This window comes from Pteropus vampyrus, unplaced genomic scaffold (genome assembly GCF_000151845.1).
Source record: "Pteropus vampyrus isolate Shadow unplaced genomic scaffold, Pvam_2.0 Scaffold81, whole genome shotgun sequence".
NCBI classification, from domain to species: domain Eukaryota; kingdom Metazoa; phylum Chordata; class Mammalia; order Chiroptera; family Pteropodidae; genus Pteropus; species Pteropus vampyrus.
The window spans coordinates 5469048-5496660 of NW_011888862.1; the positions used below are offsets into that span (position 1 = coordinate 5469048).

General features: G+C 40.0%; 2 protein-coding genes and 1 non-coding gene across 3 annotated transcripts in view; 2 read left to right on the forward strand and 1 right to left on the reverse strand.

The window, feature by feature from the left end:
* The window catches only part of TXLNG (taxilin gamma), a 55313-nt gene extending 46473 nt beyond the window's left edge, over positions 1-8840 (forward strand). Inside the window, exons 7-9 of the mRNA XM_011363048.2 lie at positions 2709-2801; positions 4824-4919; positions 5863-8840. Coding sequence (XP_011361350.1) covers positions 2709-2801; positions 4824-4919; positions 5863-6198 — 525 coding nt within the window. The 3' untranslated portion in view covers positions 6199-8840. The remainder of the gene's footprint in view (positions 1-2708; positions 2802-4823; positions 4920-5862) is intronic.
* A 942-nt stretch (positions 8841-9782) lies between these two features.
* On the reverse strand, positions 9783-27152 carry RBBP7 (RB binding protein 7, chromatin remodeling factor). The gene is made up of 11 exons (XM_011362987.2): positions 26971-27152; positions 22707-22852; positions 18668-18841; positions 17548-17663; positions 15428-15588; positions 14536-14662; positions 14338-14415; positions 13663-13739; positions 11776-11833; positions 11044-11154; positions 9783-10257 (listed from the first exon to the last, which is right to left on the reverse strand). The coding sequence occupies exons 1-11, from the start codon at positions 27135-27137 to the stop codon at positions 10189-10191; spliced, it is 1284 nt and encodes a 427-aa protein (XP_011361289.2). The 5' UTR covers positions 27138-27152; the 3' UTR covers positions 9783-10188.
* On the forward strand, positions 19316-19434 carry LOC111741758. The gene has a single exon (XR_002781072.1). It is a non-coding gene; the product is annotated as a 5S ribosomal RNA (ribosomal RNA).
* Positions 27153-27613: the final 461 nt, after the last annotated feature.

A 27613-nucleotide genomic window follows, 5' to 3' on the forward strand; every position in this document is an offset into this window, starting at 1 on the left:
TATATAGATGGCTTTGGGGAGTGTGGACATTCTAATAGTAACTTCCGATACATGGACACAAGATACCACTTATTTGTGTCTTCACTCTCTTCATCAGTGCCTCATAGTTTTCAGTATATAGATCTTTCAAATTTTTTGGTCAAATTTATTCCTAAGTATTTTGATGCTATTATAAATAGGGTTGTTTTCTTTAATTCTTTTCCAGACATTTCACTGTTAGCATATAGAAATGTAACTGATTTCTGTATGTTGATTTTGTATCCTGAAACTACTGAATTTGTTCTAACCATGTTTTGGTGGCATCTTTGAACTTTCTATAAGATTATGTCATTAGCAAACAGATCATTTTACTTCTTCCTTTCTGATTTTGGGTGCCTTTTATTTCTTTTTCTTGCCTAATTCCAGTACTGTGTTGAATAGAAGTGGTGACACTGGGTACCCTTGCCTTGTTCCTGATCTTATGGACAGGGGAAGTGAGGCACGTGCACCTCCAATTCACCCTCTTTCAGTTAACTAGATTGCATTGTATCGATAAAAGTATTGATCATGTAAAAAATTTATTATATGATCAGTTTAAGGACTCTAAATTAGTTCTAAAATGCACTGTCACCTTGAGGTTGGCCTGGACCTTTGTGAGTACCTCTTTGGAGTGCATTTCACCTCTGGGCACATTTTACATGGCGGCGATACTTATTTCCACAAAGTTAGCGTGACTTAAGAGTGAACATCCAAGAAGTCTTTTGAATTTTCCACAATAAGTTACGATCATGCCAGAATGCTTCTAGGAGGTTCAAACCCCTCATTAGCCCTATAAATTCAGTTGTCCATAAAAATGGAGAAGAGAATCTATGGGGAAAAGGTTTAAAAAGTTTATACGTGGCCTCGGAAGATGGAAAATGGACTTGAATGCTGGTGTCACTGCCAACACTCTAGTGCGAGGAAGCAGAGGGTTCGTTGTCTGACCTGCGTCACCCTGGGTCATGTTATGCAATCGTTTGTTTGTTGTCTTTGCTGCACCTCTTCCTTTTCCCAGTCCCTAAACACGGCTGTCCTTCCCAAGAGTCAGTCTCACTCTGTGCTCTTACCACGGCAGGTGCCAGCATTTGATGATGGCCTTCCAGTCTTAGTGTGTCTTGGCCCAGCGCTTTGTAATCCAGCCATAGGTCCCGCCGTGGTGCTGGTTCCCACCCACCGACTGCCCAGTATGGGCCAGCAGTGGATTCCCCAAAGGGACAGTGAGATGTTCCATCTTCAGTGAAAAGAGCCCCTGCTAAAGCTGCCGTAACGTCTCGTCACCCTCACGCGCCAGAGCTGCCCCCCTATCCTTTCTGAGCACCGCTATCGTTCCCACCCCCAGGCCAGCAGCCTTAAAGGCACCGTCGGAGTGTGCCCCTTTACAGACTACTCACGTGTCCTCGGCACCCTCCGTAGTTTGCACCCGAAGTTTCGTTCGTCCTCGCCCTTACCTTTCCGCAGGCATGCTTTGGCCATTTTACAGCCACCTCATCTAGCCTGTTGTCGCTTTCAGTCTCCTTCTCCCTCCCACGTACAGAAGTTTGCTTCTCGGTGCTCCCCGTGCAGCCCATCCCCCCGGTAACCAGTGGGCTGCTTCCGGCATATCATGTCGTGCTCCCGCCCCATCCTGGTCACATGCTTCTGTGTGATGTTCCTCATGCAGCGCTGCTGAAAGTGGAAAGGCATCGCTTATGCTATTTGTTGGCCTCTAATGATCTTTTATTCTTTGCTTTCCTTATATGTATTACATGATCTTCAGCAAAACACTTTTATTGCCCTGGGCCTGTTTCCTCATCCCCAAAATAATGTAGTCTGATTAGATGGGCTCTAAAGGGTTCTCTTCTGGTGTAAAATAACAGCCTACTCTGGAGGCGGCCACGTGAAATGTTCCCCAACTATTCTCTTCTCACCCCTGCTGTGCCCCGCTCCCTTCTCTGAACTCCTGTTGTAGGGGGAGAAAAAGGTGACTCCATATTCTGTATTCTGCTCGGCTTGTCAGCGTTCTTTTCCCAGCTAGAATAAAAATTCCGTGAGGGTGGGAGTTAAAAATCAGTGTTTCCGTGTTGTCGTTATTTTAGAGTCAAAAGGAAAGTTTGTTAGAGCAGGGGTCACACTCCGCAGACGGAGTGAGAAGGCAGAGTGAGAGGGACCAGTTGGTTGGTTGTTTTTTTTTCACTTACCTGTACTCCCACTGAATTTTTTCTCCCTCAACCAAACCAATTCTTCGGCTTCTGTTCATTTTCCTGCCTGCGTTAAGGAAAAAGCTATCCCTGATACCAAGCTAAGAACTGTGCAGGTGGCATTCTAAAAGAAATGATCTATATCCAAGGACAGTTTTTCAAATAGAAGGATGGAGGGGAGGTTAGTTCATAAAGGATTAATTGTATGAAATTTATAGGTATACCAAATCTTTCCGTTTTTATTATAATTGATGGAATGGAGCTAGTAAATATTTGTACATTTTAAACAGTACGTCCGAAAAGATGGTTAAGTCAACAGAATTTAAATTTCAGTGAGTTATTAGAACTTCAGCCATCTATGTCTGGTGTCCAAGGATTCAGTATGTATGTATTCTTATTTCTTTCATTTATATGACAAGTAACATTTAATGATAGTGGTTTTTTTTTTTAAAGTCTTTGGGATTTTAAATCATTTATCTGGAACTCAGAATATTTTATACTTTTTTTCTGTAGCTTTCTCTTTATATGGATAAGTTTGAAGAATTCCAGACAACCATGGCAAAAAGCAATGAATTATTTACAACCTTCCGGCAGGAAATGGAAAAGGTATTGGCATATTTTTAGTAGAATATTACTTAAAAGGTAATTTACATAAGCAGCTATTTTAAGCATGATCACTAGGATGAGTTTATGTTGTTATGGTACTGTCTTAATGTCATCTTTTCTGATCCTCCAGTGACATATATGGTCATTTTGCCCTCAGTGTACCGCACGTAGCTGGTGTTCTCTGTGCTCTTAAAATTCTATCTTTATTAAAGTGAATTCCTCTATTAAATACAATGTTATTAGAAATAAAGTGGTTTCTTTTTGTTTGTTGTGTGTTTTGTTTTATTCACGTCAGGTGATACCCCACACCTTGGAGATTAAATTATTTAAACACATCCAACCCATATTACATATTTCGGTTGGTTGATATGTATATACTGGTGTTTCTGCCTTTTTAGCTTTTCTTTTTCTCTTTACAGCACTCCCACTGAATTCTTTCCCCCTCAACCAAACTGAGTTTTTGGCTTCTATTTCATTTTCCTGCTTGCGTTAAGGAAAGAGATACTCTTGATATCAAGCTGAGAACCAAAATATATTTATTCATATATATCCATCCATCCATCCTTAGTTTGGCATATTACCTTTAAAATGGGGGCTTTTTAAAAATGGTGGGGTGGGGAGAAATACAGCACTGCCTGGCACTTGGTAAGCAAGCATTTAAGAGGCGTCAATCATGACCATTAGTAGATCTCACGTAGCGGTTGGGAGCGTATACTCCAGGTTAATGTCCCAGTTGCATCATATAATGTGTGACCATTGACAAGTTGTTTAACCTTTCCGTGCCTTTCTATTTGTCCCTTGTTAAAAATAACAAAAATACCTACCCTTCATAAAGTATTTTAGACAGTGCTTGGCCATGTTAAGTACTCAAATTACCACCTTCAGATATTTTTAGGCCCAGTAATCTGGAGAATTCAATGAGCAGCAGATTAGTTATGCCTGCCAGCCCTTTCAGCCGAGGCTGCAGTCCAGAGGCAGCGCGAACGCCTTGGCTGGGCTCCATCACAAGTGTGCTTTTGAGGCCGAACGGGGTTTAAGACAGGGTCTCCCCAATTCACTAGCCTTCTGGAGAATCCTCTGGATTGGAACACATTCCTCTCTGCCAGTGGCTAGAGATCCCTGTAGGTCAGTACTGAACTCGGGTTTTCCACGCACCTTTGCACGGCCTTTGTCCCACTCAGCGGCCTTGTGGCACAGTTCTGTAGGTGGTTACCCACGGCACAGGGCACTGGCTCTGTCTTATCCTGTTTCCCTTCCCAGCGCCTGGCTCGGTGCCCCGACTGACATCAGAGCTGGGGCACAGTCAAGTGCATAAAGGAACCCTAGAAACTGGGCTCACTGATGGGCATAGATTCATCTCGTTCTGAATCTCTGAGAACAGTTCTTGTAGCATAGGCTTTAATGTTCCTTTTATTTTTGGTCCCATTTTATCATTAGCAGAATCAGAAGCTAATGTGAGGGTGACCAAAACTGAGGATTTTCTACTTTTATCTTTTTCATGGTTACTGGAGGCTTAACTAAATTATGCTGCCTCTACTTCTGAACCTTATGTGGTCTCAGAGGTTGTGGTAGAACAATTCTAATCTTTGGGGGGCTGAAGACCTCTATCCTTCCAAGGATCAGATGAATTAGTTTATCTAACGCAGACAGAAAACTCACGAACATTGCCATTTTTTCGTGCAACTTGGGGAGGAGGTCTCGTCTCCTGTTACCCCCAGCTGGAATGCAAGACACGCTCCGGCTTAACCGAATTCAGCGTGGCGTCTTGACAGCTTCCACATGTGTGCCGCTGCCTCAGAAATTGAGATTAGAGATTAGATTTGTTTTCCTCATAATATGAAACCCTGCTTCAGTTCCTAGGGGCTTCGGAGATAAGCTCTGCTACCGACAGACAGGCGCAGCTGTCAGCTGGGCCAGGCAGGTGCAGTGACGGGGGTGGGGAGGAACACAGGCGTTTTTGTGGTGGGACAGGGTGGAACATAATGGAACTGAGTTTAAATTTGCAATTGTGTTGATTCACAGATGACAAAGAAAATTAAAAAACTGGAAAAAGAAACAATAATATGGCGTACCAAATGGGAAAACAATAACAAAGCACTTCTGCAAATGGCTGAAGAGGTGAGGTGGTTTCTCACTACTAAGGCGTGTTCTTAGTCATGGAGACTCATGAGGTTCAGGTACCTAGCAGGACAAGGGACACGTGTTGTGACACTAGTGCGGTAGTTGAGGACTCTGGCCAGAGCTAGGGGCAGGGGGCCCGCCGAGAAGAACCTGTATCGGCTTTGCTGGCAGCAAGTTGCGCTGCATGCGTGGCCCGGGAGAGGTGGTAAGTGTCCTGCTTGCAGTGAAGTCGCCTGGGCTGGGGGCGGGAGGTTGCTGTAAAGCATCTCGGTTTTGCTTTCATCTACAGCAGTGGTGTTTCAAACTCGAGCTTGCCTCAAACTCCGGTTTGTTCAGTAAGACCCAGGTTGCTAGGCTCCACTCACCGTTCACTAGGTCCGAGATAGAGTCAGAATCTGCCCTCCCTGTTGGTGATGCTGCAGGTGCGGGCTCCCACCTGCAGCACCCATCAGCTTTCCCAGTGAGAACGCTGGTGAACACTCAGGCACCTTTCTGCCTTATAAAGCTGAAATGTACTGTTTACAAACAAGATTTCACACCTTCATTCTTATCTAAAAATTGGTAGAAATCTATGCACAATCAAGATGTGTCCTTTTCTCATTAATCTGGTCCTTAGTTCTTTATCTGCTAGTCTTTGTGATGACTATTCTTGGGTTTCCTTAATATTTCAGCAATACAAAATGTTATAAAAAGCAGGTTTGGGTTATTTTTAAGAAACACAGCAAAGGGGATTTGTCACCCTAGAACAATAGTGTCACAAGTGTGGTATTCGTACACGGATCTGCAGTGAAACTAGTGTTGGGTGGTGAAGAAATTGAACACGTTCAAGAGGTGACTGAACAAGGTGTTTCCAGTATGGCTCAGATAACTTAATTTTTTGATATCTAGGAACCTGATTCATATTCAACGAGGTTACATAAATCCTGTTTTTTTCTTACAGAAAACTGTCCGTGATAAAGAGTACAAGGCCTTTCAGATAAAGCTTGACCGGTTAGAGAAGCTGTGCAGGGCTCTTCAGACAGAGAGAAATGAGCTCAACGAGAAGGTGGCAGTCCTCAAGGAGCAGGTCTTGGGGAAGGTGGCAGGTGTGGGTCTGGCACCGCGTGAGACACAGCCCTGTGCCACCCTGGCTTCTCCCCGGGAGCCGAACACTGCCTCGAACAGTGGCCCACGTGTCCCCGCAGGGTCCTTGCCCAAGGCAGCAGCGAAGGAAAAGCCAGCTGTGTACAAGGCCGCGTACCCAGGCGCTGGGCCGGCCATCGAGTCAGTGGACTGAGATGAAGTATGATCACTGTATCGAGAGTTCTATTTTGTGTATAACTTTCTCTGTTAGTAGTTAACTATTGGTTTTGTGGTGAAAATTTTCTTACTTTTTCTACCATATCTGTATTTTCTTAGAACTACTGGACTTAAGTGGTACAGGAGGCTGCTTAGCAGTTTTGAATAGTTTTACTCAACATTTTCCTCAGCTGTGTGGCACATCTGCCTCACTTCCCTTCATTGGAATGCATGTGGTCACTGCCTTGTCCTTTCTTCCCTGCTCCTTGCAGAATCATCCTAATTAAAATTTAACTCAAAACAGGGCTGACCATTACAAGGGAACTTTGTTCTGATGTGAAAACAATATTCATTTAAACATCCTGCCCCCATCAATATTAATCACACAAAAAAGTATCGAGATGTTTAGTTTTGTCTAATAGCCCATTTAAATGCCAAGTAATAAACCGGGTTGGATCAGAAACAAACAGCATATTTGATTCAAGTTTCTTGGTAATATATCACTGCACAAATTGAGATGGCCACAAGCCTCAAATTCTTCATTTTGGCAGAATGTGTACATAAAGGTATCACTTGCAAACATACATACAGGTAAATCACTGGACAACAGGCTTAATATTTGTGTGACTGACAAGTCATACTGCTTTGGTTTCAGGTTAGAACCAGTGGAATTTGGACCACCCGGATGCTTACTGAGGGTAGGGTGGTTTGTTTGCTTTCCATTTGGGACTTGGGTACACATCTTCCACTTCCCACTGAAAGCAGTCACTGGTAGTCCTTTGCCAGGTTAAGACAATGAGGGTGAATTCCTGTGTAGCTGTCACCAAGGAAACATCCCCAAACTGCCCCTTTGGCTGCTTGAAATTGGTGCTGGACTGTTATGGGAGTCCCACCAGCAAGGTTCTCTAGGTATTTTAAGGGAAAATTTTAAACTATGGCTCATACCAACCGAAACTGGTTTCATTTCCAAAACATTGGAGAAGACTGGAACCAACCTCTTTAACATTAGGCAAACTTAGCAGAGTGTTAAGTAGTCAGGATCTTTTACATACGCTTTCAGTCTGTTTCTCACCCTTCTCTTAGTTGCCATTTTTTAAAGTATTATCAAAGTCTCCAGACTTGAAATGGGGGAACTTTCAAAATTAAACACATCACCCCTTTGGATTAACTTTTTCATCCTGCGGTCTCAAATGTGACTAAGTTACGCAAATAAGCTGCAGTGAAGAAAGTTTTGACTTTGTCCCTAGTATAATTTGCATTGAAATACTTTATGAAATAACTGATGTTAGCACATTCCACTGAGCAAAACTATCAAACTGACATGTCTTAAATTGCTTACTGGACTGAATAAACTGTTCTGTCCAGTTAAAAGGGTTTTTTCTCTTTGTTAAAGTTTTATTTGTAAAGTCCTGTCACATTCATGGTCTAAACTGGGTTGAAAGAATTGAAAATTGTCCAGTAGATAGGAAACAGCGCCTGGAGTGGAGGATTATATCTAAGCTTCTACCATCAGTCATGTACATCAAGGGGCCAGACAGTGGAGAAGAAATCCACTAAGTAGGTTATCTAATCACTGTCAAAAGAGTCGGAAGCAGAAACAAACATACCCTCCCGCCAACAGCCTCTTATACACAGACCCCTCCCTTCAGCTACTAAATGAAACATCAGACTCATTTTCCTAAGAGGAAGTGAAGGTATACATCAGAACTATCTATTTTAAAAACAGTACTAATGATCACATTTCACAAGAATTCCACTGGATGTACAGCTCTTAACATTTTAAGCCATTTGTGTAGCCCACCACATCTTTGCGGTGCTTGTGCTGTGTGGGAGATTGTAAATCTTGGACCTGTTGCCTATTTCCAAGGGCTTTATAAAGCAATGTGATTAACAGTACTTGGCCTGCTGCTTTTGGCTTACTATGTATTTTGAGCTAGATGCTATCATGGTGTTTAAAGGATATGGATTCTGTCTGGGATGTGTTTGGTGTCCTTTCAGAATCTGTCCTCCTATTAGCCTGTGAATAAAAACAAATGGGACCCTCTGGACACCCTCTTAAAGCAATCACCTCACCAGCCCAGTGTTGTGGCTTTTAGCACACCCTGTTCTATCTTCCATATTCTAGAACACTGTAATGCTACTAGACTGGCCCAGAAAAGGTTTAAATGTCGATTTCTCTTCAATAGCATTTGTTGCACCGTCATGGAATCTTGATGTGTTATTTATAGTGGCAGTAGACTCCAAGGAATAGAGAAAACTTGGGTCTTGGATAATGGACCATTTCATCCTCAGACTTGTAGGAGTACATTTCTTGGTCTTGAGACCAGTTATTTTTTAGTTATGTATGCAACTGCCTTTATTACACCTGGTTATCAATTCAGTTCTCAGGTGTTGCAGAAAAATCTACCTCTTTCAGACTGTAGATGGAAATAACTGTGAAAAAAATGATGCAGATTATCTTCTAGTTTGTGCTAAAACACACTGCTTTATTTTTACAGCCCACGTCTTTCATGAGGATACGAATTGTTAAGAGGCAGTCTTGTTTTGCTTTTCAAAGACATTTTGTAGAGATTTTTCACTAATGTGAATCTGATTTTATCTACTCGATTCTGTATAGATTAAGTAAACATGTATGACGAATTTAACGGCTTCTGTGTATTCTGTTGCCCACGTGACCTTAATTGTGTAAATCAAAAGACAGTTATGGATAGTTGGTTTCTCAGACTTTAAATAGTAGTTTAGTTAGTTACTGCAGTATAATAAGGAATGGAGCACTGTCCACCCTCTGGGTAGCCGAAAACTCATTTTACGTAGCCCGATCACTGTTAGACGACTAGAAAAATGCCCAGCATACCTGCTGTCGACACTTTAAAAAGCTACAAGAACTATGGATTTCTCCAGTCTTGGCTGCTCTTAGCACATTCCAGGGTGTACCTATTTGAATAGCAGGAGAATAAGTATATATACGTATGTATGTTATATATACACAAACACATACGAAAGATCTTATGATGAGCAAAAACATAACACAATCGCATATAAGAAGGGTCGGCAAACCGTTCCTCTTAAGTCAGGTCTATTAAAAGTATTTTAGGTTTAGTAGGCCACGCAAAAATCCTTGTTGCATATCTTTTTTGTTTCTATTTCTATATAAACCACATTTTAAAAATAAATATGAAAACCATTCCTACCTGGCAGGCCCTACAAAATAGGTTGAGGGGCCAACCTGCAGGCTGGTTTTGTCCCCTCTGCTGAGCCCTGTCATGTAAGCAAACAAGCTTTTATTCTTTTGCGGGAAGAAATCCAGTTTGTTTCAAACTGCCCAAGTTAAGGCACAAACAGATATGGGTCAAATGACATGGAAGTTAAGGTAGTTCTAGGTTTACAAATGTACCACCACAAAAGAGATGCCGAACTTCTCACCTTTGGATTTAGGGTACCGTCATGTAACCTGGAAAGAAAGTCAGTAAGTTCTCAAATGGGTACATAACAGCTCCCTCACAAGAGAAATGTGAGCACGTGCGCATGAAAACACACTTCAACTAAATAAAGGGACAGACACACATATCCCTACCCAGGTTCTAAAAGAATAAAACAAAATTTATTTTAAAACTTTATTTCTGCAAAGCCAATCAAGAAGTATTGGAGGGAAAAAGTGTAAAAGTTATCCTTGCATATTCAGGAACAGCAAGCACTTAGTTTGAGAAAACCAGGACTTAAAATAGTTGAATCAAAGGCAGTACCCTGCTACTTGTATTTTAAAACAACTGTGTTCGTTCTTAAGCAACATTAATTTCTTCCCTAAAAGCTACAATATGATACAGTACGCAATAGCTCACGTGAAAGTGCTAGAATCAGAAGGTAAAGAGAAAATGCCATATGCCAGCCCACTTAACATTTACTACTATACAATGCTTTTTTGGTGCTTGATAAACCAAGCATTCATGTTAGCATTACATTCAACAAAAACATTTCTCATACTTTGGGTTTAAGATCCTTGCCCCTCCAGTTCCGATGTTGTGACATCTGACTCTTCATCATTGTAAATATTTTCAGCCTGGAGATAACAACCAAATAAATTCACAGGTAAAATTCTCCCATGGTTTTTACATTACCTAAAAATAGCATTTATTCTGTCTATCCAGATTTTTGGATTCATGGGTCAATGTGTTTCAGTGTTGAAAATTAAATGCGAACACATTTTTAGAGTATTTAGTAATTTCTTTTTTGTGTTTTTCCCCCAAAGGCTTTAATAAATTTAATGGGGAGAAGTAGGCAGGCCAGTGTTCTCAAATTATTCGCCAGTGTATATTTCTACATATATAACCAGCTGCCCATGAAGTATGTTTCAATTATTGTTCATAAAAGGTGTTTCCCAAAAGCATTTCAAACATCACTTAGAGGGGGCCATGGCCCTGAGGTTGATGAAAAGGTTTAACAACTCAATGCCTTAGAGATGTCACGTACTTAGTGCTCATCATCGGAGAACTCACTAGCATGTGAAGGTGTTGACACTTTCCTCCTATACTGTTCATGCCTACGACACAGCAGACACCAGATAGAGCAGCGACGCCAAGAGCCCAGTCGATGCAGAGCACAATCATGAAAATCAGCGCATGCTATGTCTACATTTGTGTTTATACAGACACGTACAGAGAGATTTCTTCTGACCCGACAGGCGAATATTGAACTAAAGACTCATTAGAATGGAAAATGTTTTGGAAGGTTGTTTCCTTTCTATAAATATTTGGTGTAATAAGCACGTTTGAAATATTTCTATTATATTATGTCGTTAGTAAATCTCTCCAAGATAGTCATTTAGGAAAAAAATATTTTAGCTCACCATTTGCCAAATCTGCATGATGTTATCCTCAGACACCGAGCAAATGACCCAAGGCTCATTGGGGTTCCAACTAAAATCTGATATCTTGGCGGTGTGTCCTCCATGAATAAACTGTTAAAAACAACAACAAAAAGCCTCGGTTTCATATCTTATGTTAAAAGTTAGGTTTTAGAGCATCAGTCTTGCAATGGCGGTGGGTGGGGGGCTGCTGCTCTGCAGTTTGGAGGGAAGGCCGGATAGGCTCAGTATGCCACCCACATAAACTCTCCAGGGACCCAGCAGATGCCCAGATGATTTGATCAGGAACAGGAGGGAAATGTGGGCACCGGCATCAAGATCCAGGAAGTTTAGTTTCTGGGAATGGAACTGAAAAATCCAGTCATTAAAATTTTTCCATACTCTCAGAAAGTGTTAAGTGTTGCTAATTGAATACTTGCACCTGTTCCCCTCCCCACCAAAACTTCTCAGAAATATAACAACTGAAATCAGTGAGAAATTACGCTATTCCAGGAGCTCAAATTATTCTTAATGAAACACTGGTAAAAACTTACTGGGCTCTAGTTCCTATTTTCAGTAAATGTCGAACCCCAATCACAATAACCTCCAAGACCTCCAATTTGAAATCATGGAGCTAGAATTTGAATTTCTGACTCATTTTCCATATACATGGATCAATGACAGAATCCAGTCTACATCTGACATTTCATCTTGCATAAGAAAGCCAACATATACCAGGAGTTCAGGAGGCCCATCTTCTGCATCTTCCGCTGATTGTTCTTCTCCGATTTTGCTATTAAGAAAGAACATAACATTTTCATTATTGAAATTCTTACAGTGTGATTGTTTGCAGAACCAGAAAGCACATAATGTAAAAACAACACATTTCTATACTGCTATCGATTAGTTTTTTATATTAGTTGATGGGAGGGTAGGGTGTTTACTTTCTGGAAATGGGTAGAGCTGTTCATAACTGAAGCTGTACGATAGAAATTGTTAATAAATATTAAAATTCATTCAGTATTTCCACTGTGGTGTTTACTGCAGTAGATTTAAAAGGTGAAAAGTATCTAAAATATCTACAGGAAACTGATGCCTAGCTGCCATACTTCATTCTTAAAGCTTTTTTCAGTACGGAAGGAAGATACAGATCTAAAGATATGACAACAGAACTTTATGGAATGCATAAACCAAGGAAAGGTTAAGTTTTTTCCCCCCGTTTCTCTTAAAAAATTCAATTTGTAGACTCTGCCTGCAGTCCCAATAGTGAAGTCACTCAAAGTACACAGACCACTTACCAGCCCTATCTGCTATCTAGCCCAAAGGCAGACTCTGCTAGATAACTGCTGGGAAAAACCAGTCAAAGCAATCAACCTTCTAAGTGGTAGTATTTTTTCCCTTCCCATAAAACCAACCAAACCAAACCTGTGGGACTGCTAGACAATTATGTGTCTCCTCCCTATCAGGCGCATAATTGTGAATACTGACCATTTTAACCTGTAATTTTGTCTAATGTCATTTTAACAGTAAGCAAGTCTTCACTGAATTTTAAGAATTATACAATGCCTGCAAATGTATTATTGGCATCTTTAGGGACAATCCAATTGCCAGGGCCATCAGCCTTCCAAACCTTGTTGTACCACCTCATACGACCACTACATACTTTTGCTTTAGGTTTCTAGTTTTACTACCAAAACTTTCCAACTAGAATATACTCAAATACACGCTTGAAAGATTCTCTACATTCTCAAGCATCTATTGTGGCCAGTTTGTTTGTTTCATAAGAACGCGAAACATTAGATGTTTTAAAGTTTTACAAGCATTATATTCTGCACTATTTCAGTTCCATACACTGAAAGATGGAGCTACTATCTGTAATTAAGGGCAGCCTTGGTTTTAATACACTAAAAACTTAGTCTACATCAAAGCAATACATTTACTACAGGTAGGAAAAGTTATTCTTTGGTAATTTAATGATTTAAACTCAAGATAACGACATCTTATGGGGAAGAATATACTGAGCAACTTTATTAATGGCTCTAAAGACTCAGACTAAAAAAGAAAAAGGAGTCTGAAATGGCAACTCTGAAGTCAAGGAACCCAAAGAACTGGGAGAAACTCTTTAAACAGTGAGCCCCATGACAGTTCTCTGACAGCACGGGCTGTGCTTACCCTGTTCCCACAGGCACACCCCACAGCAGGAGCTCATCTGTGAATGAATCAAAGCTCAGAAGAGCAAATGGTAGAAAAATCCAGAAAGACTCGTCCTGCAGGTGTACGTGAGACCCAATGAGCCCCGACTAGCTCATGACATTTTTACCCCTTTCTATAGCAAAAGTGTTTTCAATCAATCATCTGGATATTAAAACACAAACGTGCCCTTCTCCCAACTTCATGCCTGAATATTGATAGAAAAATGAAACACTGCATAAATTTTACAGTCCATTTGCTGATTCACACCTATTTTATGGAACAAAGACTCTTCAGCAAAGTACTTAAAAGTTACTTTAATATTAGACTTATTAAACTGGGGTTAGTAAATTGCTCTTCTAAATTTATGAATTACATAATTTGCCAGATTACCATATTTATGCAGTTTCTTATCACCAGATTCTGAATTACCTTAAATCCCACACATTCAGGCGGCGATCAGTACCACTTGAAGCCAGAATAGTTTCGTTATGTGGAGACCAGTGGACCTAGCAATACGTATTTAAAAATGTAAAGAATCATCCATCTTTAGGCTTGTGGCTACTATCCTAACCCCTAATATTTTCCCATTAAGTGTCCTGTAGCCTCTCCTTGGCCTACAATTGTCACCCTCCTTGTCCTATTCTTTCAAGTGTTCTTAAACGGTCCATCTCCCAGGCCTGCCCCCCAGGAAGGTCATACTCCCCACTACAGGGGAACTCAGCTAGGGGTCCCCATAAACTTATTCGGCCCCATAACCATCCCAGAAACTTTTAAAAATTTCAATGACGGATATCTTACCCTATGCCCATCTCTTTTAAACCACATACCAGGTATTTTTTCACTGGAGGAGCCACCACACTGGCATACCTTAACTGAAGAATCCTTCGAGTTCACTTAACACTGATCCTGTTTTGCAAGGCTTTTTCTCCTACTTCTGAACTAACAGTCTCTCAAAAAGCTCCTAGTTATTTCCCTCTAGTTAACTTATATAAAAAAAAAATCAATGTCCCATGCCCACTATATTAAAGAAAAAAAATAAAAAGTTTTCCTCTACCAAAAAGTTACTAGAACCTGACATACAGACATCAGAAAACTGTCACGTACCTGAAAAATCTCATCTTTATGGGATTCGAAGGTATGGAGTTTTAATTTTAAATTACGCAGATCCCACAAAGCTACAGTCTGGAGAAAAGTAACAAAAGAGGAATTCATTTTTGCACTTCACGCAAGAATTTTAAAATATCTAATTACCATTCAAAACAACTGAGTTTATAAACACCAAATATGCAAAAACATAAAAACCTTATCCGCAGAGCCAGTTGCGAGAATAAACTCGCTGTAGGGATTGAATGACAGGCAATTGACTTCGGCAGTGTGCGCATCGACCAGGTGGCTCGGCTTGGAGGTGGTATTGGACCTGGTGTCCCATCTACAACACAAAAGGTACAAGATATACAGCACACGAGGAGGTCACTCCACCCTCCTGACTTCACAGACGCTCGCGCTCATTTCCTGGTCAGCACTGCTCCACATCACTGCTACGCCAGCCCGCTCCTCGCAGAACTACCAACCACACCTAGAGTTGGCCATCTGGACTTCGGACCACTAAGTGATACGCTTATTGTTTTTGGTTTCTTGTTTATTAGATCCTGTCTTAATTCACCAACTATTTCAAGAATACTCAAGTTACTGACAATGTAGAGAAAAATATAATTTGCTATCTACAACCCAGCCTTATCTAATTTCAGTACTTTGCCTTAATTGGCCTCAGGCTTTAGTTTATGGGATAAAAAACATTCCAGGTGGTTGACTGCAGCCCTGTGGCCATGCCCTGATACAATCATCCTTCGCCCTCATCTTCAACCTAGAGTCACTTTGATCCCAATTCTGATAATTCGCCACTATACCAAGCATGTTTCTTCACGTTCACATACCTGTTTTCTTTTTTAAAATTGTGCTCATTCACATACCACAGTAACTTTTATGTGAAATGACCATTATGTATGTGCAGTTTGTTTATATGTCAACTATACCTCACTAAAGGTGAGTATATAAAGGTAAGTATATTTTCTTTTTTAAAGGCTAGGACATAACTTTAAAAACAAAAAAAGAAATTAAACCACAGGCCACCACAACCACTGACGGCCATTCAGGACACCCTTATAACAAGACCCTGCTGAACTTTCCACCTTACATCATAAGTTTCTGATCATCAGCAACAGATCCAAACAATGACTCGTGCAGCAGGTGCCAGGCCACATCCTCAACCACAGCCGAGTGGCCAGTAAAGATCGCTTTAGCATCCACAATTTTGCCTTCCTTTGGCCCTGCATTGATATCCCACAGACAGACAGTCTAGAGAACGAAAAAAAACCAAAGCCATAAGAGATTGAATTTAAATGCTAACACTTTGTTTAAAACATTCGTTAAAAACAAAACTATTTAACCATATACATGTTAGAAGTAAACATGAGAGAGAGTAATATAAATAAAAGTGATGCGTCACAAACAGTAATATAAGGGTATACGATCCATGATCTGAGATGGGGAGGGAAGGAAAATACACTGTAATGGGACCAGGGGGAGAAGCCAGCATGCTGGCAGGCAAGGCACACTCAGGTAAGTATCTAGAACTCATCTAGACTAGATTACACAACACCGAGGGCCTGGCATTTGGTATCCAGTGAACAGATATGCACATCCTAAAAATTCACGTTGGGTTGGGAGACTGGGAATTCAAACTAAAACGTGCCTCTTTAAAAGGATGCCAAGGCAGCTCAACAGGGACAGTTCTGTCTTTTCTACAAATGGTGCTGGGAAAACCAGCACATGCAGAAAATAAAGTCAAACCCCTACCTCACATTATATACAAAACTCAAAATGGATCAAAGATCTAAATTCAAGAGCTAAAACTCTAAAATTCTTAAGACGAAAACATAGGTGTAAGTTTTTGTGACGTTGGGTTACATAATAATTTCTTAGACATGATGCCAAAAGCACACGTGACAAAATAAAGATAATATACATAAACTGGACTCAATTAAAAACTTGTGCTTCAGAGGACAAAATCAAAAAAGTGAGAAGACTCACAGAACAGGAAAAAATTCTTTGAAATCATGTTATCTAATTTATATTTAGAATACATAAAGAACTCTTACAAGCCAATAAAAAATTTTTAAATGGACAAAGGATTTCAACACATATTTTTCCAAAGAAGATATACATATGGCCCATAAGTACATGAAAAAGATGTTCAACATCATTAGTTATCAGGGAAATGCAAACCAAAACCACAATGAGATATCACCTCATGCCTACTAGGGTGACTATAATAAAAAAAAAAATGGACAACAAGAAGAACTGGTATGGAAGAACAGAGAGAACCTGGAACCCTGGCACACTGCTGGTGGGAATGTGAAGTGGTGCAGCTGCTGTGGAGAATGGTTTGGCAGTTCTTCCGCAAGTTAAACACAAAGGTACCATATGACCCAGTAATTCCACTCCTAGGTAATTACTCAAAAGACATGAAAGCATATATCCACACAAAACTTGTACGAAAATGTTCACGCAACATCACTCAAAATAGCCCCAATGTAGAAACACCTCAAATGTCCAACTGATAAATGAATGTATTATCATATATCCATATAATGAACTACTTATTCAACTATAAAAAAGAAAATGAAGTACTGACACATGCTTCAACATGGATGAACCTTGAAAACATTATGCTAAGTTAAAGCCAGACACAAATGGCCACATATTATATGATTGTGTTTATATGAAATGTTAAGAAGATAAATCTATAGAGATAAAAAGAAAATCAGTGATTTCTAGGAGCTGGGGGAAGGAGGGATTGGGGAGTGACTGCTTAATGTGTACAGAGTTTGTGATCTTTGATGAAAACGTTGTAGAATTAGACAGTGGTGATGATTGCAGCTTCGTGAATACACTAAAACCTACAGAACTGTACACTTATTAAACAATAAAAAATAAACTAAAATGTACCTAATATTAACCGGGTCTTATGCTTTATAGAGTTTCCATTATGGAGGTCCACTTTTACATACCAGGGCCCCTTTGCCCACCTTCCCTCCATTCTAAGGCTGCTTCACAAGAGCTGTGCGGAATCCTAAGGCTCCAAAAAGGGCAGTTCGATAACCGGAGCCCTAAACCCTGTGAAAACGTTACCCAATAATCAGCAGTAGCATCTTGGGAAACCTTTCATCTATACAGCGCTCCTTCAGTGCAGCGCTGTCTGTGACCCATCCTTAACTCTCAGTAATAAACAGATTAGGAAAACAGGTTTCTCACATGGTCGTCAGATGCACTTAGGAGATGTCCACTCAAATTAGAATTCCAGGAAAGACCATAGCCTTCCTTCTGGTGGCCTCTTAACCTAAGATCAGGATTACATTCTCCACTTGGGTCTAAAGAAAGAAAGAAATACATTAACCACTGATTATGTGTCTATTGGAACTGGTAAGAGCAAAGTCTCTCCCCCAAGTGAGCCATGACATTTATTATGCTTGGAAAAGCACCGCACACACCCAAAGACTTGGTCTGACCCACAGCCACCTTGAAAAGCAGTTCTTTGTGCTTAGTTTCAAACACTCAATGCAAACCAGGTCTCATGACCATACTACTGGTTCATTTGCAAAACCGAGCACTAGCTCTAACAAAATACTGAAAACTATAGCTATCCTACAAATTTGCGTGATGACAATCCGCCCCACCCCTGGGTCAATTTTTAAAAATCTTTTTGTGAGGAGTTAGCCCAGGAGGTTGCTCTAGTTGCTCAGTCCTTGCATATCTCCAGAGTAGCCTGCAACCATGAATGACCCTTAACTAGCCCCCAGGAATGTGACCCTCACAAAATTCTTCATGTCACTGAATGACAGGTTGTGTACGCCCAGAGCAATGGGGCATGCTGAGGCAGCTTGTGAAGACTTGTAGAACTGTTTAGCAAGATTCCTGAGGGACTGTTTAGCAAGACTTAAGAGCTGGGGTCCTGAGTTTCCCTTATCATGACCAGTCATAGAGTGGGATGTGCCCATATGACCAGGCTGCCATACAAACCCCAGACCCTGAGACTCAAACTGGCATCCCTGGGGTCTGCTGCCAGAGAGAAAGCATGTTCTGCGTGGCCGCAGTGGGGAAGGACTCAGAAGCCTGTGCCTAACATCTCTGGAATCTGCCCGATCTGTATCTTTTTCCTTCTGCTTTTGCTTTGTATCTTTTGCTGCCAGGTGTATAACCTGCTGTGAGGTCCTTCTGTTAAATCACTGAATTTGAAGGTGGTTATGGGATCCACAAAGCAATTTTTAAACCTTTAAAAAATTATAGCATACACAAGTTTGAACAACCTCAAAGGAATTACCATTTCAAATCAAGAAAAATGATCAAGCAATGGCTTAACTTTACTACTACATACCTGGTTTAGCAGGGTGCTTTGTATAGTCAAAAACCAGCACATCAGAGGATGGTGTCTTCGTAGCAATGATGTGAGGGTTCTGCGGCATGTAGCGAGCACGGTTTACTTCTCCTTCATGGTTAATTTTAATTTCACATTCAATTTTTCCTGTCACAGAACCAAAGCCACCAAATTCTAATGTGAGAAGAAAGAAACACATACACTTATGATTAAAATTCATAAGTCACTTAATTTAATCAACCCAGCCAATTTTAGCCTGACAGAATATAGCACAAATTGATGAGACACAGACAGAGAGACAAGACAAAGAGAGACAACAAAAAGATATGGGTTCACTTGCCACTTAGAATTCATTTATTCTCAAAGCCCATTTGGATTGGAAAATATTGATAGCTATTTTATGCAAGTTAATTCAGTTCCACCTTGGATTTAAAACAATTAAAAATTGGCCTCTTTCAGTTGTGAAGATGATGTAGTTATTCACTAAAATTCAAATAACCACGCAACAAACACACCTCTGCCTTTTAGTGCAAATATCTCATTTGAAAGCACGACAGTGAATTATCATCTTATTTTAGGTTTCATTAAGACAGGGAAGATTTCACCCTTAGGAGTACAAACACTCCTTGGGTCTAAAGTCAGAAACAAGTCTATGGCCATGCCACCCTGAACAAGCCTGATCCCGTCTGATCTTAGAAGCTAAGCAGGGTCGGGCCCGGTTAGTACTTGGATGGGAGACCACCTAGGAAGACCGGGTGCTGTAGGCGTAAAAAATAAATAAGGGATCGTAAGCTGACAAGGTCCTTGCAATCTGTGAGGTCAACCAAGGGCTGCCTTGCCTTAAAAATAAAATAAAGTCAGAAACATTCTCAAATACAATATCCGTGCTAACTAATCTTTACCCCCAAGACACACATGTATGTTGGTTCCACAGAATACTTGGTTCAACTGCTAATGGAGAGCCAGAGCTAAAATGAGGGGCTTAACCTCTCTATCTGGTGTAGGAATAAGGCTATTAGTGTTAAGTAGTTATTAAAAAGGCCTTGGAAAAGTAACAAAGCCACATAAAAAGTACAATAATGTCTGGGAAGCAGCAAGATGATAGCAGAAAACATACAAGTAGAGAACTAAGCAGGTAACAGTAAACAAGGACATTTTCTTTTTTGTGGTGATAAAAACTTGAATTAGTTGCTGACACTTAAAAAGTTTGGAGGCTTCACATAATTGTTATTTTTTCCCTGATCTATATTGTTTCTTTGTATGTTCCTTTTTAGCTCACCCTGTGTCTCAGGTTAGGGAACACTAACTCAAATGCCTAATAGAGCCAGGCAGGTAACAAGTCAGAGAGACTGGCTGGGACCTAGAGAAAACACTGAAAGCAGTAAACCATTTCAGTTTCAGCCAGCTCTTGCTATGTGGGAATGTTTGGTGAACACTGGCTCCTACGGCTTAATACCAGAATTCAGTCAGTCTTCTCTATGGCCAACGCAGCTTACTATTTGTGTGGCTGAAAATCATCTCCCATTCCACACAACTACTCTCATACAACCACATGCAGTCGTCTAGTTCTCTCAGCACTTTCCCTGCCCAGTATGTCAGTAGGAGAAAGGTTCCTCAGCGTTTCTAAGACCACCTCTCCTGATCAGCTCGCCCTCCTACCTCCTGAGACCCTGCTTAAACTTGCCCCCCACCTCTGGGACTCTAAGGGTTCTCTCTAACCCTTCTGCTGTGAAGATCAAGTCTCCCAACTCCTTTAGCTAAAACAGACTGAACAGCTCTCCTTTTTTAAAAAATTGGGTTTCCAGTTAAGATTTACTTTGAACACAGGGCTTTGTTTTCTTAAACGCAAAAGAAAAAGTTCAAAAAACAACTATCTTAATGACAAATAGTATCCATAAAAATGCCAAAATGGAAAATAAATGAGGTGTTAACTGAATTATTATAGCAACTTGTTGGAATACACTGGACAAATGACTTAAATAGCTCAATATATCCACATATTATGCAGAGACTAATAATACCTAAGATGAAAAGTCCAGTAAGTACACACTTTAGGATTAAAAACCATTAAAAACTTTCAGAGTATAACAATACTTAAAGAAATATTGCATAAGGTTGTAGGGGAATGGAATTGTGGGAGTGGTAAACCGAGTAAATAATTTTGGAAAATAGTTTTCTGTTAATTTAAATTGACAATGAATACACCATACAACCCAGAAATTCCACTCCACTAGATAAGTTTTCCCACATGTGTACAAGGAAAAACGACAAGAATGTTCACTAAAGCACTGTATGTAAGAACAAAAAACCACATAGATACGATCCAACTGCCCCTTGATAGAACAATTAATCACAATGGAATATTATACAGCAGTTAAAAGAATGAAATAGACATGGTATACACACACATAAAAAACAATACTAAATGAAAAAAGCAAGCTGCAAAACAACATTGTGTTTACTAGTGTGTGAGTAATGAAAATTCAAACAATTGAAATGGCACACCAATTTCAGGACAGTGATGAATTCTGGAGAAGGCAGGGAGAAATGGGGTAGGGGTGGTGGGACTTCAGCTATAATGTAGTATTTCAAATAAGAAAAAACCTAAAGCAAATACTGCAAAATGTTAAGATCTATCTATTAAATCATTTGGGAGGGCTCAGTAAAAAAGGTGACAGGATTAAGTAGTACATATTGGTAGTTACAAAATAGTCACGGGGATGTGAAGTAAAGCATAGGAGATGTAGTCAATAATATTGTAATAATTATATACAGAGCCAAGTGGGTACTAGATTTATTGGAGTGATCACTTCGTAAATTATATAAATATCTAACCACTACATTCTGTGTAACTGAAACTAATATATTGAATGTCGACAGTAATTAAAAGAAAATGTTAAAAAAAAAAACCACCATTATACATTATAAAAAATCATTTGGGGCTGTGCACACTAAGTGTTAACCTAGTAGGTCTGGCTGCTTAGCCCTTGCAGCTCTGAGAGACACTGGGACCATGACTGACCCTTGATCAACTGAGAACACAGACCTCACAATGTTCTTTATGTCACTGATGGATTAATGATTTTGTGGTGTACACCTGGAGGAAGGACCATGCTGTAACAGTTTGTCAGGTTTGCTGCACACAAATATCAAGATGATATGCACCTGGTATCATGACTGGGGTCCTAAGTTTCAGTGTCATGGCTGGTTGCTAGCAGGACGCGCTTACAAAACCACTCCCACACGAAAGCCTCAGACCCTGACACTCGAATGGGTTTCCCTAGGCAGAAAAACTGCACATGTCCCTGTCATTTGCTGCCAAAGAGAAAGCACATCCTGTGCAGCCCTGGAGGAGACTTGTACCAGACCTCCCTGGACTCCCTGATGCATATCTTCTTCCTGCTGCTTTTGTTCTGTACTCTTTATTGTAACAAACTTTGGCCATGAGTACAATTTGTTATCAAGTCTTGTGAGTCCTAGCAAAATCATCAACTTGGGAACTTGGTCATGGGAATACCAAAACAGAGGAATGTATGTTTGACAGGAGGAAGAAAAAAAAACTACAGAAGTCAACAGCTTCCACTAAAAAAAAAACACTATTAACTGATTAACTGTTTGGTATATACACCTCTTGACTTTTTTCTATGCACACACCAGTTATTCAACTTATCCTGGACATCTTTCCATAACAGTATATATGGATTTATCTCATTCTTTGGGCGTGTATAAAATTTCAGACTTATCTCATTCTTAGTAATTGCTGCACAGTATTTCAAACATGCCATAATATGTTTAACCAATTTCCTATGAACTAATATCTCGGATGCTTTGCTAGGTTGATCCTAATTTTTCTTTCAATCCTGCAAATAATGCTACTTTGAAATCCTGTGTATGTGTGGGCAAGTTGTTCTGTAGGAAAAAGTCCTAGTAGTTAAACTGCTGGGCCAAAAGAAATATTAGTGAACAGTTTTAGTAACATATAATTAGAAAAAGGCATATTCTCTTAAGACACCGATACTGCAGTGTATAGTATACCTACCACCCTTCTCACTGTCACAGTGGGAAGCATCAAACTGTGCATCATCATTCGGAATATGGACTCGAGCAACCACGAGATGATTCTGCTCATCAGATGTGTGAGTCCCCAGCACTAGCCAATGCAGGGCATAATCCTTTCCTTCCGGTCTGTTTGGAAAGAAAATAAGTCACACTAATCCTACAAGAAATCAGTTGCTAACAAATTTGGTCCATCACTGATCCTAATACTCATAAATCATGAGTTCTTGCATAAAAAACATCTTCCATTTTAATATACTAGATGTTTCTGATTTCCCAATGAGGCAATGAGGTAGAATGGAAAGAATAAGACGCTGAGTCAGAGAAACTGGGTTTAAATCCTGGCTTGAACTAAAATTAGCTATATGCAATTCCTTAAATCACAACTTCCCTGTGGGCCTCAGTTTCTTCACTTTAAAAAACAGGTTATGAGTACAAATGGCATGATGTGAAAACCCCTTATATATTATGTTTATGTGCTTAAATTTTCTAAAATGAGCATTCTCAATTTTACAGGGTGGGTGGGGGGAGTCTTTGTCATTAATTCTATGAAAACTCACTTCAAGGTTGAAAAACCTGCCAATGTCTCTTGGCACTCCAGTCCCAGCAGTGATTTTGCATCTATGTATTAACAATGCCTTCCCATTTGTATTATCTAGAATGGCAATTTTCACCTGTGTCCCATGATCCCACCTCAGTAAGGTCAAAGAAGTAGGGCTTGGGGCACCAACACTGGACAAGTTAGGCTGTTTCTCAATTTCAGTTGTGCAAAGGATTCAGTAGTTTAAAAAAAAAAAAAAATGTTTGAGGATTACTTCTAGGCATGTAATTTAGTAGTAGCTAAAAAATACAGGATGAAATTTTACCAGGATTTGGCCTAAGGTTAAAAAAAGAAGAAGAAGAAAAAGAAATACATATGCAACTCCAAGAACGGAATAAGGCCACCATGGGTAAGCAACAGCAGCCTGTTGGAAAAAAGACATGGGTCTCGATGTATGTTTAGTGGCCAAAAATATGATGTGGTTATCAAAAAGCATAATTAATTCCATCTTAGATAAACTTATATAGGGTGGGGGAATGCAATGTGCATGAGCACTCGCCCACTTATTTTTACATGGAAAAACCACAGTTAGAAAATTAGGCTCCAGGCAATGTACTTCAGGAGGACTTAGACAAAATGAAACCTTTACAGGGAATAGTGGCTCAAAATGAAAGGGAACTTAAACATTTCATGAGAACCATTTGAAAAGAAATAGGAATGCCTGAGAGAAAGGAAGCACCGCACAGCAAAGTTAGGGCTGACATAAAAGGGATGAAGTGACGTGTTTTTTTCTTATGGAGTTAAGCAGAAAAACTAATAACGACAGGTAAAAGTCACAGATAAACAGGTCGGTTCATTACAGGATCTTTCTAAGGAGCATGGTCCTAAGATGGACTAGAGGATCTGAAAAATTCCTGGATTCTAAAATTCAATTATTCTGGTTTCTCGACTCAATTGTTATATAAGGATTTTTCTCTTTACTACAAATCCTTTCATTCCATCAATAAACTACAAACCTGAACCAATTTCCCTGAACCAATCAATATTATACTATTTTTCTCCAATAACTAGATATATCTAAGGCTGCAGAAGACTAATGATAAATGGCATTGTCCATTTTCAGTGCCAGGATCCTATGCTAAGAAATTTATCTAATAATTATAGATCATCATAAGGTTATTCTCAGTAGCATTGTCTGAAGCAGCAAGACTGAGAACCTAAATATCCACCAATGAGGAATTGGTGACATAAATTATAGTACATCCATAAATAAAATTCTTTGGAGGCTTTAAAACAAATGAGGATATCTAAACATGCTGATAGGAAAAAATCTCCAATATAAACTCTTTCTAATTAAAAAGTCAAGTGAACAACTTGCTGTCAGAAAAAAGAAAATAGAAGATATATGTATGTACTTCATGCTGACAGGATGAATAAGAAATTGCAAACTGACTGCTCTGGGTAAGGGAACTAGGAGGATATGGAATATGGAAGGAGGACTTATTTTTCACTCTATGCACTTTTGTACCATCTGAATTTGAATGACTACAAAGCTTTTTAGGTAGAAAGTTAGTCTCAATATGTTTAAGAAATTATTTACTAAGAGATGTGAAATTATCTACCAGTTTTGAAAATTTCTTGATACTTAAAAAATTTAAAAAGGCAAATTAATTATTTGGACAATTACTTAACTCAATTTAAGGACAACAGCTCAGAAAGTGCAAGTAACCATTTGGAAGCAGGTTTTATGTGGGCAGAGGCCTTATGTGGTTGAGTAGGGTCTAGTTCCTCAAAGACCCCAGCCATAAGAGCAGCCAACATTTCTACTGCTTTGTATAGTGATAAAACATAATCACAGTCCCTTCATACCCCAAACAGAACCCTGCAAAGCACACGCAGCTGTCCTTGCCATCCAAGAATGCAAGCTGGCTGGCATTTTCTTGCATTCCCAGAGAACCGCACATCCCACAACCAGACCCAGACCCCACTTCTTTGTATGCAAAGACCACAATGGAATACATAATTTAAAGTATTTTCTGCTAAATTCTTAACTGTTAATATAAAAGCAATACCTGGGCTGAGAACATACAGATCTATTGTCTTTAGAAAATAAAAACCTTTATACAAAATGCATTGCAGATTACATTTTTAAAAGACTTCAGTAAGCAGCTTTCACTGAGATTCAAACGGAGAAAGTTATTCTATTCTGTATGACAATTTCTGAATAGGTCAGGGTGGGAAAATCAACAGCAGTCACTCCTTACTGTGTACTTACTCTGCAGCAGCCCTTCGACATGCATGATCTTAATTTCCTCAAATGCAGGCAGTCAGTAACATCAGCACCTCCATTAACAGAACAGACAATCCGGGATAGAGACTGACCAACTTGCCCTAATTCACAAAGCTACTAAAAAGCAGGGGGCGGGATTCAAACTAAGGTCTCTAACATTAAAGCCCCAGCTCTTCCCCACTACTGCAGTCCGTCAAAAAGATTAAAGAGAATGTAAATTAACTTTTTAAAATTTAAATCTGCTTAACAGGAAAACACAAAGAATCAAATGCACATGAATACCCTTAAGTAGTTGATGCTCAAAGTAATTTAAATGTCAATGCTTAACAAAAGCTTGGCCACTTTTCCCACCTCTACACATTTACACCGAGATTTTTGGAAACTCTCAACAGAAAGGACTTCTGTGTCCTATCTGTATGGAAATAAATGTTCGCAAAAGGAGCATCTGGCCACTATGAGAGTAACTTTATATAAAATTAACTTATTTTTTATAAGTTGTCGCAAAATGCCGTTCTAGATTTGTTTGATGAATCATTAAATTATATGTTCACGATACCCCAGTTTAATACTTTAAAAGTACGTGGCCAAGTTTCCACAAGAAAAAGTCCAAATGTATGAAAAAGGTAGTTTAGTGCAGTGATCACCTCAACTCAGGGGTTACCTGTTTTGGGTTTGAAGTCACCTCCATCATTTGCTACCTGAGTGATCTTGGGCACGTAACGCCACATCGGTGAAACAAGGATGACGAGAAGTAATCAAAGTACTTGTTTTGAATATTAATCCAAGTAACTGGACAGAAAACTCTACAGATGTGCCAGGCCCTTTTCAAAAGGCCCAATAAATGTCAGCAATTATCACCAGAGAAATAGCCGAAAAGAACACTCTTATCAAGACCAACAGCAACATCAAAGCGAATTCTATACTGTAAGCCAACAATACCTTTTCTGGTGAACTGTTGCTAAATTCTTTTCCCCTTCGGCAATTAAAACTTATTCATCTCGGGGGCTGGTTAAATGGGTGTGTTCACTTCATAAAAATTCATCAAATCGTATGCTTATGATTTGTACACTCTTCTGTACATACGCTATTTTTCAATAAAGTTTTAAAGAAATCCATTCATTTGGGCCCAAAGAGAAGTTCTATATTTAAGCCCAAGAAATATCAAATGTATATCCTGTACTTCCTGCAAGTATCATTAATCTCACAACAGATTTCTTCCTCCCATTTCAACGCCACCCTTACACATCAGAAATCATCCCATAAGTCACTTTAGTTTTGAAAATAAAAAAATCACCTGCCACCTCATCCAAGGGCTAAATTGACTGCATGCTTACTTTCTACGTAAAAATGACAAAAGTAGGAAAATCAGGCCAAAAGTTAAATTTGTGCAAGGTAAAAGTTGTCAGGAACCCTTACTTAGTCACTTCAGGAAGCCACTGAACGGTAAGACTCGGCCACTGAAGAGCATGGGTCATAACCAGGTCATACAGAAACGGTGTATTCTTCTTCCAGATTTTATATTCTTCATTGATGACACGCTCCTCCACAGTATCTTCAAACACTGAAATTTGGAGAAAGCCCATACAATTAAGTGCTTGAGAAGGATCGAAGTCCGAATCTGTACACAGATACTGGAGGTCACCTCGAGAAGGCCACACCTAATCTACTATTTCCTTTTACCTCTTATTTGAGCAAACCTACTAACTGCTCTTCCAGAGCGGATTTTTTTGCACTTTGAAATTAATATCTCCTGCGTATAGACAATTGGGTAATTAATTACACGGACATCAAAACTGTTTTGCCAGTTACAGCTGTTCGCACCTGTTCTAAGATGACGCCCCGTATGCAAAGAGGTTCTACGACCCACCCGGGGAGACGAATCCACGTGTAGCACAGAGCCATCGACCCGCTCCCTCCATCCCCCACCAGGAGAGGCCTCCGCTCCCACGAAGCTGGCGTCGGCAGCCATAGTCCGGCGGGTTCCAGAATCCCCCGGACAAGGGCCGCGACCCCGAGGCGTCGGCGCGCGCGCGTGGAAGGAGCCGCCGTGCCCGCTTTC